The sequence below is a fragment of the Paramacrobiotus metropolitanus genome, unplaced genomic scaffold, assembly GCF_019649055.1.
Source record: "Paramacrobiotus metropolitanus isolate TYO unplaced genomic scaffold, Prichtersi_v1.0 Parri_scaffold0000474, whole genome shotgun sequence".
In the NCBI taxonomy this organism is placed as follows: domain Eukaryota; kingdom Metazoa; phylum Tardigrada; class Eutardigrada; order Parachela; family Macrobiotidae; genus Paramacrobiotus; species Paramacrobiotus metropolitanus.
Window position 1 is genome coordinate 1,418 of NW_026570694.1, and position 16,826 is coordinate 18,243.

Sequence of the window (16,826 nt, forward strand, 5' to 3'; positions counted from 1 at the left end):
TACATTATCCTATTCAAAGTTTGTGCAAAGAATAGATGTTTACATTTTCTTCAGTGTACATGTACAGAGTACAAGCTTAGATCGGGCCAACTTTGTACTGCAGCGAAGTTGTGTATACAAGTAATTCGCGTTTGCAGAAAGAACGAGTATATAATCAGCGAAAACGTGAGAACCTGATAAGCGCAACGAGGTTTCTGTGCGTTGTCCCAGCAAAGTCTGCGCCGTTGAGAAACGGTTGCGGAGTTAAATTTACATTAATTTCATTCTGAATGGATTGCATTTGTACTCATACTATGTACAAACGTTAGCACAAATGATTAGGTAAAGTGCGTTACACAAACATTTTGAGGCCTGAATCACCCGGCGCATTGAAAGTCAAATGGATTGTTTATTTTTGGACTGCTAATGCGGTGTTGTTATTGTTGCAGAAATTACGTATTTCAAAAAACTTAGCAAGCAAACACGGAAATGTTCGTTTTAGGGTGGTATGAATTTTACCCTAGCAAAACTTACGTATAGTAACAGAAAATTTGATAATCAATGGAAGCTGGCAGTGCATGCTAATTTGGCCCTGCCTAAATCTTGCTCTAAAATAATTTCAGTTTTCTGTCAGGTTTCTTATCGCTACATGGCTTGTTTATGGTAGCCAATAAAACGAATTACGAATTATACAGTTCAGTGAGTAAATTTTGTGGCCATACTTTGGTAGCGTTACGGACTTCAGTTAAGACAGAACACGCGTGAAGGGTTTCGGATTGAGCCGTAGATAACGTTAACGTTTAATCCATGCTGAATAAAAATCAGACGAACGTACCTCTCAGATACGAGAGGTGAGGCTTTTATCTGTTCACACAGCTTGCTCGACCGCCAAGGCCATTGAGATTTCTTGCAACTCATTCACCAACTCATAGTCAAACATGATAATCTTATCTCGTTATATGTAGCCCAACATATGGAAATATAAAGCAGGGAACATGACGAGCAAACTGTTTATTTCGGTTACTCCAGTATTCCAGCAACAGAATGTGGATGTGTTATTTGTAGGAGAAATACTAATGTCCGTCATGGAAGTCTTCTCTTCATCCTTCTTGGTCTTTATCATCGTCCAACTCTTTTCTTCAGGCAGTGGTGCTGCTGACCTTTGTGGGCATAGCGGGCGACTTATTAAGAATGTCGCAGATTCAGCAGACAGAAACACTGCAACGCTGCGATATCGAGGTAAATGTGTCCTTAAATGCACAGTAACAATTAACAACAAGTAATGGTAAAGATAATGCATAGACGGTTAAGGCAGCTGCAAAATTTTTTGCAATCGATTGATTATACCAAGATTGTTTACCCTTTTAGGTCGGGGCACCGTGGAGTTTACCATCGTACCGCCTAAACACACTTACATCATCGCACTGAACGAGTATCAGATAATTATAACTACGACTCACGACTACTGGGCAAATTTTACGCATCCCAACTTCACAAATTCCCTCGTGCATAATGCAACCAGCAGCTTAAGCATGTCAAAAAATCCCTGGCTGCGCATTTGGCTGTCGTTTTCCGCTAGAAAACCGGCTTTCATCAAGCTCGGATCTGGGGATCTGATGCATTCCAATACCATTATGCAGTTCTCCCCAAATTACGTGGACTATAAGGAAGATCCCTTTATCAGCCAGTTAACCACTATCCGATTAGATAGTAGTGTCAACCTGTACAAAGATACTCAACCCCGTGTCACAATGGACCCCATCATTCTGGATCCATCACCCTTCCTCATCCCGCCACAGTTGCGCGGGCGCCAACACGATCAGCTGCACGATGAGCACTTCTATCTGCCGGTAGCGCGCCTACCGTGGGCGGCAAGAGGTCTCTTTGAACAAGTGCAGAATTTCGAGCTCAGTGATACGGAGATCAAGGCCATACAGTACTCGGTCACGACGGAAGGGAAGTTTCTCTTTAATGTCAGACAGCAGAAAGTGCTAGCTGGCCATTTTCCCGGTTATTTGCGGGCGGATATGCAGGAACCGCGACGTACAGCACCCGGCCAGGAAATGGTACTGGAAATTTGGCTGCCGGGGCAAAGTAGTCCTATCCACAATCATGGAGAGACATCAGGGATCATCAAGGTTGGTTTATGTTTATGGCTGCAGTAATATACATACTACATTAGCTACACTAATTTTACGTTTTTACTCTCATAGCAGATTTCGTCCCGCACTTGCTTTTAGTACTTTTACTCGCATCAGCGGTACACTGGTAGTAAAAAATTAATCGTTACCACATATACCAGTTAATATATTCTGCTTTAAAACATAACCGCATTCAATGATACAGTTAGAGCTAATAGCATTCTAAAAATGCTCTGTATTAAAGAAGCTTGAATTAATCTTACAAGTTATTTACCATTGTGTTTTCCAGCTAGTTTTTTCTTTTATAGGTACTTCACGGTAAAATCGACTCAGAATGGTTTAATCCAATCATGCCTAATATCAGTGAATGGGCAGTCAGAATTCACGGTCCTGAACGGCTGTATGCCGGCAATTATACTTGGCTAACAGAGTCTATCTACCAGACGCATAAGCTCACCAATCCAGACCCGGTGAACGTGGCTATATCCATACAAGCGTATGGCTACGAGGACGACGTCGAGGAACCGGTAGAATATTTCTTCTACATTCCAGAGTCATGCAATCCCCATATACCTCACAGCACCTGTTATATGGATTTTTTCCCCGAATCGGATTTCACCTTTGAGGACATTACCGGCACTGTCATGCGTGAGTATCAGCAGTTCCTACAGGGAGGCGCGGCAGGTGTTGCGAAGTTTCCCTACTTTGTTGCCTTCGGATGTATTGCCTTTTTGCTGTGTTTGCGTTCTGAATTTGTAACGGAATTCTAATAATAGTAAGCTCTTGATATTTGTGAGATGAGTTCTCTGCGAATCCACAGTTCTTGTTAGCATTTTTTATTTCCGGCTTTTTCAGACCAGACCACGATTTGCACACGTGTGCCTGTCATGCTCAGTAACGTAGTACTGTAACTTTTTCATGGGAATTTATCAACTTTCATATTTGTATTACTTATCTCATCACGCCGAACGAATGCCTATTTAATGCAATTTGTAAGCGAATTTCCGGTAATAATGACCGATAAGACATCGAATTTCGTTCGAAAGCCTTAATATTTGTGGTGACATTTTAAGAAAATTTTGTGTCGTTGCAACGGTCTATCCAAGCAGTAAATTTTGCCATTTGGGTTTTCGTGCAACGAAAAAAGAAAATTTAAGAAAATTCTAAAAAAATGAGACGGTTCTCTGTCGGCGGTTTCACGTATACTGTGCGTAACTTAATTTAATTTATTTTAATTCACATCGGAGCAGGTCGCCCATTTCCGGCTAGGATGACAGTCTAGCATGGGATTTTGAACCTGGCTGGAGAAACATTTAATTAAACATCTTCCATCATACGAAAAAAATTAGGAAATTCTTATAGTCGCACACCAATAAACAGCCCAAAGAAAACCAAGACAGCTGCCATGCAGTAAAACAACAAGTAGCAAAGCCAAACAAAGCAAATTTAAAACAGCCAAGGGATGGTAACACAAGCGCATTACTTCCGCTGAGGTTGATGTTACCTAGAAGCTTGCTCAACCACATAGCATCAGTAAACAGCGGAAACTGGCGGCCGAATTACAGGGAACATCTGATCTAAAGATAAATTAGCCGGAGCTGGTGCGGTTCTCAGATTGGCAGCCGCGTTCCCCGTTGAATTTCGATGCTGGAGCGGATACTCTTTTTTGCACGTATCTCATCTGTTTCCTGACGTATCATCATGCCCAGTTACTGTACATCCGAGATGCTTCCGGTCCAAATGGTCCCACCGTCTCAACGCCCACCGCGCGAAACAAGTAGTCATGCGTAATGTTCTGGCATTTGCGGTTCCTTCCGTTATACATTTAATTATTTTCGAGCTTTTACTTTGTGTGAAAACAACTGCATGAAGCAGTTCTTAGTAGACTAGATATGTACCTTAAAGGTTTTTGTCGCCATCAAAGTGCCATTTCAGAAGGAAGATCATGTGCAACCTTTTCGTTTGACTCAAAATTATTATGCAATACCATGTACACTATTGCTGTCGCCATCAACGAATCGCTCATAATTCGATGTAACCAATACTTAAGGATGCGAAATCAGATTGACCTTTAACTGAATAAGTACGCACATTACGATTAACATGCCGTTCTTTCACAGACAATAATCTGACTTACGTCGCTACCAGAACTATTACTTAAAATTTCGTGGATGGCGGATATGTTTGGTGCGTTCTTGGGCGTGCAAATGCGGAAGAACTGGTTCGGGTATCAGAAGCACCCGGAAGCTATTGGCCATGGCTTTACAGTCGCTCAGCGGATCCCAGTTTGCTTAACAGCCAGTACGTGGTCATCGTGCCCTTACCCTGTAACCGAGCAAGGGCTTTGTATGCGTTACTTGTTCAGCGAGATCGTACGAAAACTCTAGGCGGCAGACCTTGACCACGATTTCGCCACGCTCTTGTATGATGTAACCACCGATGTCGTTTAGCAACTCATGACTCTGCTCGGACATCTGTATCTTCATTGCTACGAAATAAAAGAAAAAGAAGTTATGTTAGCCAGAGAAGATGCAGGGAACTGTAAATAATGCGTACGCTCTCCTGTGGTTTCCATCCGCGAAGCGGTGTTGACGGTATCACCAAATCTGTAGATCAACATTCACCACGTCATGCAGTGTACTGGTTGCTTACTTCCAGCGTAAAACAGACTTACAAGCAGTATCGAGGCATCTTTAGTCCGACGATTCCAGCAACACAGGGTCCTTAGGGAAAAGAGTGCATCAGGAAGAGAAAAAGATACAAAACTTGTGCCATTCCCATTTTACCTGAGTGCATTCCAATGCGCACTTGAAGTTTCTCGTGTGGTCGACTGGGTATAACGAAGGCCCCAATCCCGGCTTGGATGCGCAGCGCCACGCTGGCGATCTCTCCGGCGTGTTTATTTCCGTTGCGGATCGGAAGACCGCTAGCAACCTAAGCACATGTAAGATCGTACAGAATCTGCTGAGTCCGTTTAGAAAAATTTCATTTGAATATTCAACTGTTTTCCTAAAGGATTTCCTACCATGTAAGCATCACCAATGGTTTCCACTTTGTACACATCAAAATGCTCCAATATGCTGTCAAATAAGGTGTATAAATTGTTTAACAGCGTCACCACGTCCATCGGCGAAATGGACGCGGAGATGGTTGTGAAGTGGACAATGTCGCTAAAGTAGATGGTGACGCTTTCGAATGATTCAGGACCGATGCTTTCACCTTTAGTCAACGCTGCAGCGACGCTTCTGTATTACAGAATTCGTTCGAGTTTATTCAGTTTTCTTTTGAGCGTGTAGTAAGTGGTTGCAGATATCTGGTTTTGTCAACATAGCTGCCGCAAAACACGTACTTTGGCAAGAGCTGGCAAAGCAGTTCTTCCGATCGTCGTTTCTCTTCCATGAACTGCTGTGTTTTTTTCCACGACCTGGGCTTCTAAACTATTGGCATACTGTTCCATTCTGTTGAGCAAATGTTCCACAATATTCCCGCTATCAGAACCGGCAATCTTTTTAATGGTTTCTCGTATTTTTGGAAAATGTCGGCCGTTCGAGCGGGTGCTCCGACCAACACTGTTCCATCAGCTGGTAAAGCTCAATCGAGCAGGCCGTTTTGGGGACCATTGGTCGGAAGGGAGGTATACTGCCTTGCTTGACCTTCAAGCAAAATCAGTGTTTGTCAAAATGCTCTACTATCAACCGAACAGTGTATGGCCTCGATGTACCTCCATGATAATTTCTTTTGGCGAAAACTGCGCGACAGTCGTCGCCGCATCCTGGGTGGCCGATGAAAACGGACTACTTCGCAGAACGATTTGTTGGAGAATGATGGCAAAACTGTACACATCGCCTGCAGGCTCTTCTTGTTAGCAAACCATTCACAACGCAATAAAGCTTGCTCGAATGTCTCACCTTTCTGCAAACGATAACGGAAGTTGTTAAAACAAAACTGATTGCTGGGGCAAGAATAACAGTAATTATAATGTACATACCTGTGAACCTTTCATTGGCATCGTATAACGTAGAAATTCGGGCGCCCTCCAAAACAATCGAGCAAAATCCCGCTCCGTATCTGATGGCTGCGGCACGACGAGTTCTTTAGGATCGGTGAATCCCGTTAGGCCATACGATGTGACCTTAACCATAAAGCGACTGTCTACTGCGCAGGTCAGAGCGGACAAGTGACCGTGTGACTGAACACTGGAATTGTGGAGATACTGCATTCCCTGCAGAAAAACACGTAGTGTCCGCCCGCATGACTTTGAGAAAGACCAAAAATAAGCTACCGAAAGACTGAAAAGGCAAACTACCAAAAATAAGTTACCTCACTAATATCGCGTATAAGCGAATGCTTGAACGACCAATCCAACTTGATGTGTTCATCATCCAGCACATCGTCCAAAGTTCCTTTTGAGCACAATTCATTGGCAATAAAATCCACAAAGTTCTGCTCGTCCAAGCACAAACCGACAAAACGATGCAGGTTTTGGTGAGACAGCAAGCGAATCTGCACAAAACCACAATATTCAAGCAAATGCCTCTTTTGTGCTCATTAATCTGGCCGTTGCCTCGTTCATTTGCTGAATCATCAGATTTGACGGCCGATACTGCTTCTTCGGCAACTCCAGCAAGGATATAGCAATCCCATCGTATGTCGCCGGGATCCCATATGGATGTTGGGACATCATGGTGGTCCTGGAGTGTTTACTGGTAATATCTTTCGGAACTAATGGCCGACTTCTGTAATTACATTTTGTACTTCCTGTGCCGTATTGATGGATTTTCTCGTAAACCCTGTGTGCGGGTGTCGGGAAACTTGGCAGAGCGGAAGACACAGACCTGCAAACTAGCCCGTGACATTTCGGTGGCATTAGCCACCCCGAAGAGCAGCACGTCGTTGGTACGGATTCGCCACCAGTACGGATCGGTAAATGCCATGCTGCTGCTGCAGAACACCACAGCCCAGGTCAATGACAGTCATAAGGATAAACAAACGCATATTGTTTGATTAGCTTACCGTAGCACAAAATACGTTGCTCCCAATAATATTGCCATAAACAGCACACAACCAATAGCGATGCCGGCAATGCCACCCGGACTCATCGCAGACGCTAGAAATCATACAAATTCATCACGCGATGCAGTGTACGGATTTGGAATCCACTGGCTTACACTGTTGACAAACCGCCGCTTTTCCGTCAAACCCGCAGAACGGTCGATCTGGCGGAAGACTGCCGCCCGGCCATTCAAATTTCCCGAACCATGTTAATTCCTGCGTACCGTAGTCGATCCTGATGACATTCTGCGAAATGATACGCTTGATAGCAAAATTGCAACAGAAAAAAATTGGAGAACCAACCTCAAATTTTTCAGTATCGCGGCTGAGGTCCTTGATGGAGTACGCGCGGGTGCGGTCACCATGACCGTTCATGTGAATGGAATAGCCCAGTGGTCCTTTAAAAGACACGTTCTTCATAGCACTGGCTAGCTGCTTGCCATCCGATAAGCTGCCGTTAGCATACAACACAGACGCCACGGCGTTTCCGTATAATATCACCGCATCGTAATAGCTGACAACGATTGGATCAACCTGTAAAGGTTACCGTCAAGCGCTCTTAGTGGACGTAATCTGGGTGCTAATGCTGCAGTTGTGACCTGTTCAAAGGCGCCGTAATTGTAGCCGTACTGCGATCGCGCCCGCCTTTTGACTTCCTTTTGGAATTCTACAAAGTCCAGATTGCTTTCTTCGTACAGTCCAATAATTGCTAAGGAGCGGTAGGCCAGTTGTGTGTCCTGTAAGTAATACCCCGACGAATAAGGCTAATTTACTGGCTTACAAATTTCTGCTTGGGTGTACTCTTACCCGGTCTAATGGATCGTTAAATCTCCATGTGAAATCACCCCAAAATTGCTTTTAAACAACTCAATCGCAATGTAGACCTAATTGGTAAGATCTGCTCAGCAAGAAAGTTTACACAATTAGCGCACAATTAGAGGGGTGGGACTTACGTAATCGCCATTGGTCATCTGAAGTCTACGAGCTTCGAGCTGCAAATCAACACACTTTGGTAAAAAAATATGGTGCGTTTCAGACATTATTTTTAAAACGTAACTTCAAATCTAAAAAAGTAAACGAGTTTAAGCAAAATCCATTACTCTAGTTTTCGAATTTTCGCTTGAATAAGTTTAATTTAATCAATATCTGACTATTGTATTTTATAGCTTACAGATATTTGCTTCGACTCGTGTTTTAACCTTATGAAATATTCGAGTGTTTAAACGCTGTGAAAATTTTTATTTCCTGCTCTGCAAATTATGGATTATTGCGTTTCGACGTTACCATCAGCTGTCTGACGATGGACGAATTACCCAGGAGCAGGATCACTAAAGAAATAAAGTAGCAATTAAATCAATCACATATTCCATGGATCGATGAAAATATATCTTTAACATCACTTACCTCTGGAGCACAGTTGGGCTTCCTCTAGCAGCGTATCGTACCTGTCCGCTTTATCCTCATTACTCTTGAAAGTATGCATGCAGGCTGTCTCGTACAGGTCCGGTCGGACATCGTGAAAGTGTCCGGTCAGCATCTCGCTGATATCGGCATAAAAGGCATTGGACAGATCGGTCAGGATCGTCGTGTGCGTGTAATTAAACTGGTCCAGGAAGGTAGTGATCATCAGAGCAATGTCCGTGAAGGAGTATGCTGGTCGGATGAGCAGCGGAATCTGGTCGTGCGTGAGCTTCGTTAGCCCGACCACGTTGGACGCCGGAACGCCGATGAGCGGGATGTTCTGGTACGCGGCGATGTTGTACAAATCCGCCACGGCTCGATCACAACCTGCAATTAAATAAGGCCTCGTACATATGGACCACTGGACTGCAGTTAGGTTCTTTGGGATGATGCAACTGATCACAAGTATGCTTGATGGGAGAGTGAAAAAAGATTGCGTACTCTTACCGCAAAATCTTTTACTGGTACAAACTTGCCACTCTAGAATGAGCTAATTACGCACGTCCTACGAGGTCGATTGGTTTGGTCAGCTGCTTGTCTTTTCTATTTTTGTGCGGTTTGAATGGATAAAGAAATTAGCAGAAAGGATATCGACATCGGCATGCTCCAGCTTTGCTATTTATCATTTATAGATTTAAAAATATATTTAACCGCACAACGTGGTTAAAAGCTGATAATGCAGCTATAAATTTCTCAGATAGACAAACGGCATTATTTTAATGCTGCTGTGATCTTTTGGATCATGCGATTATCGTTGGCATCCCTGTTGTTCCATCAACAGGATTTAATTTTCAGAAGATTTAGGTTTTTGGCATCATATATATTAAAATGATGCACCCATCAATATCCTAAATGTATAGTTATAAATGGCTGATTTTACTTGACACCCCTGAAAATCAGGAAGTATACCTATTGTAATACGAGTAGGTACACCCTAATCCACCGAACCGAAGACACTGAATAGAGACACATCTTTACTTTGACATCAATACCCAGTTTTCACCTGCGACTGGAATTCAGGAAGTAATCACATGAAAGAAAAATAATTACGCGGAAAAGAACACCCAGTACAGATAAATGGTAATTAGGAAATTTTCCGTTAATATTGATTTGCTTTTTATGGGAATATACTTTTGTAAAGCGAGCAAGAATATACGCTACTCCACAAGGCTACAAACATGGCAGTATAATACTGCGGTATACCACATATTTTGTAAAATATTACTCCAGTATTTATATATATAAGATACAACGCAAGTACTCTACCGATTACAGGGAAGCAGCAAAAGATAGCTTTAATGATAATAATATAAACACTAAGCAGAACAGTTCTTTGGTGAACTGTTCTACTTCGTCATGATTTGTTTCAACACACCGCGTAATTTTTACGAAAAAAGGAAAATAAATCTTTTTTTAATAAACTAAACAAGGTTGCCTTTGTTTCAAATCCAGCCTCATTGAATCCAGTATTTCCGCTACATACCAATAAAATACTACTACAATAATAAAATAAACAAAAAGTTGTACAGTAGAGACAATAATGAATGCTATATACCTGGTCCCAGGTAAACACTGCAACCGACACCCTCGCGCATCCAGTCCAGTGCCCGCTTAATGGCCATATTGTTCGCGCCACCTTCCCCCCCATCTTTATAATTCAAGACTAATCTGACCCCGGCAGGATCTGCTCGTTGGCGAACTCCATAGCCATGGCGATAGCCGCGGCTGCCCGCTTATAATTATACACCAGTTGATCATTCCTGATTCAATGACGGTACACACCGTTAAATTCTTCCTGAAATCTTCTGCAATACGGCAACAGTATCCACAGTACGACAGTGCCGTGTAGCGCGGTCATTTGCCAGCTGCATGGAGAAACCGCGACAATTTGGATACTGTGGCGATGATTAACGAGATAACCCGTCGCATCGGATAGGAAATCAATTACGTAAGACGGCCATGTGTAGCCGTTGTCTGCGCTTTGCGGAGAAGGGCACGCGCGCGCCACACACGCTATTGAAAATGAACCCCAGAGAATGCACACCTGTGTGTGTGTCGGTAATGAACAGTCAGCGTTTCTCTTTTGGAATCGTTTTATCCTAATCTTATGGACATATTGACTCCGCTGGGAGCGTATGCTGCCTGTGTGATTATTCCGCCTGGATAATTGATACGTACAGGCGCGCGCGCCACTGCAATAAGCGAACAGCCAGGTTGACCTTTGTATTGAACTGATAATATAGGTTTGCCGGCTGCCGGCAGTTTGTTGCACAGACACATCCCAGTCACTCCTTAACGCTCACGCTAGCCTAATAAAACTGGTGTGTCATGCCGGTGAAACTATTAACGGTGATTTGTCTGCGAAGGGTAAAACATCGGCTTTGATTGCTTCCTAGAGAACATGGTTAATGATGATTTTCTCGATGCATTGTAAGGATTAGAAAGTGATGTCTGCAGATAAAAATGAAAATATTTTGCAGACTGGGATTCAGCATGGCTACCGCACGGAGCATGGCTACCGCACGAAGGCGGAAGCGTTTCTATAAAGTCAAACGCTTTCTTACGTATACAAGGCAGATCAATAACAGTAAGGACTATTACTGCGGCCACACTGATAGATTACAATGGATGAGGTAAACGGTAATAGAAAATCAATGATAATCATGAGCAGGCGCCGCTGAGCTGACAGGTGACAGCTGTACATTATGCACTGCATAGGACATCGAGAAATCGACTGTAGAACAAGTAAACAGCCAGCAGTTTATTCAACAACCTGCCAGCCAGCAACAAACATTATGCTGGCGATATTAATAATGAAGATTAGGCGAAGCGAGCAGCTCGGAAGAACAATACTTTTATTTTTGTTAAATGCCAACCATCAAAAGAAAATAAATAAGAATAAAATTGACGCAGTTATTGGTAATAATATGCAGCAAGCTTAATCTGACGCATATTTTCTAGTACGATTCACATATTCGTACCATATTGCGCCGCTCCCGTTATAACCCGATAACGATTTCCTGAAGAATCTATACCGGAAATCTTTAAAAATCTTAGGTTTCAATAAACAGTGTCTTCTCATAGTACAAGGATCAGGAGGTGATCCAAAACGGATCCAGACGAAATAGAAGTCAACAATGTTATGAGGAAGGCTGTACGCTGGGTTAAAGAAACAGGCAAGGCACTCAAGAAACTGAATCAATGGTGTTCGATACCTCACGTGCAAATGCCACCATTTAACAGTCAACGACGACGCTTTGCACCGGCGGAAAGTATACGAATATGATACGAGTACGTGTAGATTGTACGCGTTATAGCGCGGCAATGGCATCTTGTAATAACCTAAATGCCTTCTAAGCAGCTAAAATCTTCTTGATTCACCCTTTAAGTTTGGAAATAATGCTAGAGGTGTTTGTGCACAGTCTCATCTCATAACCGGGACCAATTTTTCATTTGATTGTTAAGATTGACGATCTTTGCTGATCAATGTACATCATGCGATCAAAATTAAATTATCGAAAAAACCTAAGAAATCGAACACATTTCTCACAAAAGAATCAAACGTTGCAGACGGCGATAAGTTTTCTGTGTAGTAGTTCACAAGGCACACAACAACAAATTCAAGTTATTACTAGTGTGTCACAGAAACAGAATCTTGCAAGCTTATCTTAACTGAACCGATTCGACCGTGACACCGACAGACCGAGCGCACGTCCTTTCTAAACTGTCAAAAAATTATCCAGACGCAGCACTACTTTCGGTCCGCTTTCCATTCCTCCACGTGCTTACCGGCAATCTTCAGCTCTTTAAATTCCACACAACACTCGCGACCGGCAATGTTAACCGTGTGTCGGCCAGCCCGCTTCGAACTGTACACAGCCTCCTGGTAGATTCCGTCAATGTGCGCCCACACTGGGAGACCACGCCTCAAAATGTCCGCGGCACGAACGGCTTGCGTTGGCCGGGCGAAGTCCCCTTTGCCCCTTGGTCCATCCAGTTTACTCTCTGGGTAGGAATCCACCTTTGCTCTCCAGCGACAGTAGCAGGATACCAGTTACCGTTCGCAAAGAACACGAATATCTTCTCTTTATACGAGTACTCGTATCTGGACCCGAGCCGACACACCAGGTGCTTTCGCGGTTCCATGGAGAATTTCAGCTGGTCTTTACTGGCTGCATGTTCACACAGATACAATTCACGCATTTCGTTAGCATTCAACAAACCACTCTGAAAAGAAAACCAGGCAGACTATTGAGCTCGATAACGGTAAATCGGTAAGCAGGAATCAATCCCACCATAACGGGTCCCTTGGCCAGCTGTTCGTCACTCATCAACGGGAAACGGACATGGTACAACACCCCACCCAACAGACGACGGCGATTAGCCGGGGTCGGCGCCAGATTCTTGCGAGCACAGGCAGCCTCGGCCCATCTGTATCACCAATGAAAAACTGCAAGCGGGGTGTTGAAAAACGTCTGCATACTGTTTCTGCGTAGTTTTGCACACTAATGCTCTGAAAAATCTGCCTGTGTACAGAAAGTCGCTACACGAAAGTCACCTACTTTTCCACGACTGCGTAGATGACATTCTCCTGCGCCGACAGAGTGTTACGCTCCAAAATCAACTCCAGCGTCGTGCGTTCCAGTTTCATGGCGTAATCCGACTGGAAAACGTCATGAGTGGATGCATCTAGCACGTCCAAGCATTTCTCCACCACAACATCAAAATCCGGTGTCCATCGCTGTGCCTAGTAAGACGTTTTTGCAGTGTGACCTTACCTTACTGCCTATACACTTCGATTCCGCTCGCAAACTGAACACCTGTGCCTTACAGTCCACCGTCATACTAACATTTTCCAGATACAGCAAGCAGTTCTCAGGTTTCAGCTCACGGAGAGCAAAATCTATGCAGAGCTCTGCCAACCATGGTAGGTCGTACTTGTCGGAGCAGAGCGTCTGTAGTACATTATCCTCCTTCAGACTCTCCACCGACCCGGTGTACATGTAGTTACAAACGTAAGACAAAGTTTGAGACAGAGCCACAGAGCTAAAACACGTCTCTGTAAAAATTAGCGCGCACACGATACCTAAGCATATTGTGGAAAGCATCGGGCGGAATATCCGGGATATCGATGACTGCGTTAGTACGCTCGGCTAAGCTCCCGTAGAACATCGCATGAAATACATCGCTGCTTACGCTCAGAGTTAATCTAGGGAAGGGGAACTGTTTTTGTCCATTACGTACTGAATTACATCTCGCCCGTTGGGAAAGAAAAGCTGTCAAACGTGCCTGTGCGCTCGGATCTTCTGCACTCCGCCACAGTGACGTCCCACGGCGAATTCCACATCCGTCAAGTCACTATTGGCTAGAACATTCTTCCAACGATTGATGATCTGTGGAATGGCGCCTCGGCGTTCGGAACCCCGCACGATGCGGAAGGCTGCGTCATGATGGTGCTGATGGAGTCGACAAGTATCTGAACCTTACAATGACTGCTTCATTGTCTGCATGCAAGAGCGAGAGTTTAGCCAACCAGGAAGTTTCATTTAGCCGAGATAAAGGCTGCCGATTTCTGTTCAAAATTACAGTACAAGTTTTCGGGTGACAGTCGACAGAATGATCAAAGTCGTTCCAAAAAAAGCCAGGTTTTAACTACCGTGCGAAACGGCGAACCATGAAAATCTGAAAACATACTGCTGGCCAAAGTCAAACTAGAGATGGCAACGGCTGGCTTAACGGCTTACCGGCTGGCTGCGGCTGGCTAAAACAGCAAGCCGGCTCGGATGTATCGGCTCACCTACCTGAGCCGGCTCTAACGGCTCGGCTCTGAACGCGAGCCGGCTAAGCCGGCTTCGAGCCGGCTTAGCCGATAGTTTTTTAGCGTGGGAAAACACCAGTACTTTTTCACTAAAAAGCACTTTTTTCTGTTCTCTGTTAACGAAAAACTGTTTTTGATCAGTTTTTATTACAAAAAGGGATCTCCGAAACAAAAATTAAGCGCTTTTTTATAATATCATCGAGTTTTCAAGTCTCAAAATCGCCTTTGAACGGGCCAAAAGAGCTAAAATTTAACTTTTCAACACATTTTCCCCCACAATGCGCAAGCCGTTAGCCGACATCGGCTTACGGCTGGCTTACGGCTGGCTCGCGGCTGGCTGAGGCTCCGAGCCGGCTCAATCGGCTCGGCTAGCATCGGCTACGGCTACAATTTTGGGTCGAGCCGGCTCAGCCGAAGCCGGCTTAGCCGCGGCTCAAACGGCTTCGGCTGAGCCGTTGCCATCTCTAGGCCAAACGGCCTAAACCTCAGCAGGAAAACAGACGTAGTTGTCGGCGGGGGGTGGTTGCGAATTCTGGTTGGCTGACTGTTAACCACGTCCGGTCCACCTGTCTGGGTTCCCATTTTGCTTTCTGTGGTTCATTATGCTCATTTCCATAGTTCGCTGATAGACTGGTACCAAACTACTACCGGTGATGCGGCATCACGGAACCCACCTAGCTTGGGGCCATCAATATTTCGGTTCCTGCACGCTTAATTTTTGTGGAAAAAGTATATTATTATTATTTGTTTATGGAATACTTTTGCCAGCAATCATCCATCGGCTTTCGCGCAACTGTTCGGATACAGACAGCCCGGCGGTTTTTGTTAGATTAAGATCCTGGATTAATCAGGATCTCGTTATGTTAGATTAGGATCCACTTACTACCTGACGGGAAGACAAACTGCAAACTATAACTGAATTGAATTCTTTATCTGCTTCTCCTTTCGAAAAAGTTAGGATCATAATAAAATAATTTGCGTATCTCGTGATGATATCTGAACTTCCACCATTTCGTCCTGTCAATCAAGAACTGTGAACACTCATGTAAACAAATTCATGTTTTCATCATATCTAACCAATTCATGCAGTCACCCCAAATAATTAGAGATTCACATAAAAAACCACGTCAAAGTCTGCGCCACTACACCATTCAGCACACCCAGCACAGTCATGTTGCGTTCAGGGCCATCTGGGCAGAACACGTAATCAGAGATTCACAACATCGTGGATCGATTTGATAAAATTAGTTTAAAAAGTAAAAAATCCAGGCCTGACCTATCCAAAAAAAGCAGTTACACGTGAGTAACTTGAAACGTCTATGTTGCTGCGGGTGGCTTGCGCGGTGCCTGACTGCTGATGAGCCACATCAAAGGATCGAATAACATTTGTACGGAGTAAAATAGCGTTGTCACACTCTGTACCCAGCTGGGTGGTGGCGCACGCAGAAACACCAGCGCCCAGTAGATATTTGAGGTCCCCAGCAAATGATCACACTGATGGAGGTCAACGTTAATACTACGTACGGCCTGACCTTACGTCGCCTGCCACCTTCCCTTGGAACTGGCGCAACTAGCGCTTTATCCACCCCGGGTTCTTCCGCAATCGCTGGTTTAACGGATACGACGCCATCCGCTGATTGATAAAATTCCTCTTGTCTTCCGACTCGTCTTCTGTTCCATCGCCTTACCATAACATATATGTAAATAAAGACAATCAGCGCAAGAGGAATCCCGCGGTGGAGGAAGAAATCGGCCAGTTGCCATTCTATTCTGTCTGCGACCACTGCTTTGCAACGAATCTGTTCTTTTGCTGGACTGTTACGGAGGAAATCTAACAGGACGACCGGAAGCTTGACAACGTGGACGTAGCCTACCACCGCCAGGCACAGTAGAATGGCGATCTTTTTGTTATGACGCTGGCGGTACGACACAGGGGTACCTGACGGCCCATAGACGATTCAAGGCGATGAGGGCATGCAGCAGCGTTGGGATAAGACTGATCACCATCTGGAAATAAGCATTGATTGCACAGAGGGTTTGGCCTCCTGGCCACGCTCCGGTAATGTAGTGGATCAAGCCCGCAGGTCTTGTGATCAGCTGGGATGTGGATGCAATATGGCCCAGGGAAATGGCGATAAGATAAACGGTGAATGCAGTTACCTGGATTTGCGGGAGAAATTGTAGTACAAGCAACGCAAGATTAAACACAGCTGCGGCGCATACAAGAGTTAATTGTGCGATTATTAACGGAGTCCAGCTGAGTTGAAAGGAGAGGATTAAAGTTGTGTTAACGATAACTGTTGCGTTTTCCTTTGCGCTGTTTGCATCCATATTAGTAATCTGTGAACACCAGGTTTTGCACCAGATAATTGCTT

The 16,826-nt window shown here is 44.4% G+C and overlaps 1 protein-coding gene and 1 pseudogene across 1 annotated transcript; one reads left to right on the forward strand and one right to left on the reverse strand.

The window, feature by feature from the left end:
* Positions 1 to 959: 959 nt before the first annotated feature.
* Positions 960 to 3,095, forward strand: LOC129602452 (uncharacterized). Its single transcript, XM_055501470.1, has 3 exons — positions 960 to 1,218; positions 1,348 to 2,117; positions 2,429 to 3,095. Exons 1-3 carry the CDS (start codon positions 975 to 977, stop codon positions 2,888 to 2,890), a joined length of 1,476 nt encoding a protein of 491 aa, XP_055357445.1. The 5' UTR covers positions 960 to 974; the 3' UTR covers positions 2,891 to 3,095.
* Positions 3,096 to 4,179: 1,084 nt separating this feature from the next.
* Positions 4,180 to 13,636, reverse strand: LOC129602453 (atrial natriuretic peptide receptor 1-like; annotated as a pseudogene).
* Between the last annotated feature and the right edge of the window lie 3,190 nt (positions 13,637 to 16,826).

Coding starts and splice junctions, on each gene's coding strand:
- LOC129602452 (XM_055501470.1), top strand. CDS start 975: ATGACGAGCAAACTGTTTATTTCGGTTACTCCAGTATTCCAGCAACAG. Junction 1,219..1,347: donor TGCAACGCTGCGATATCGAG/GTAAATGTGTCC, acceptor TTACCCTTTTAG/GTCGGGGCACCGTGGAGTTT. Junction 2,118..2,428: donor AGACATCAGGGATCATCAAG/GTTGGTTTATGT, acceptor TTTCTTTTATAG/GTACTTCACGGTAAAATCGA.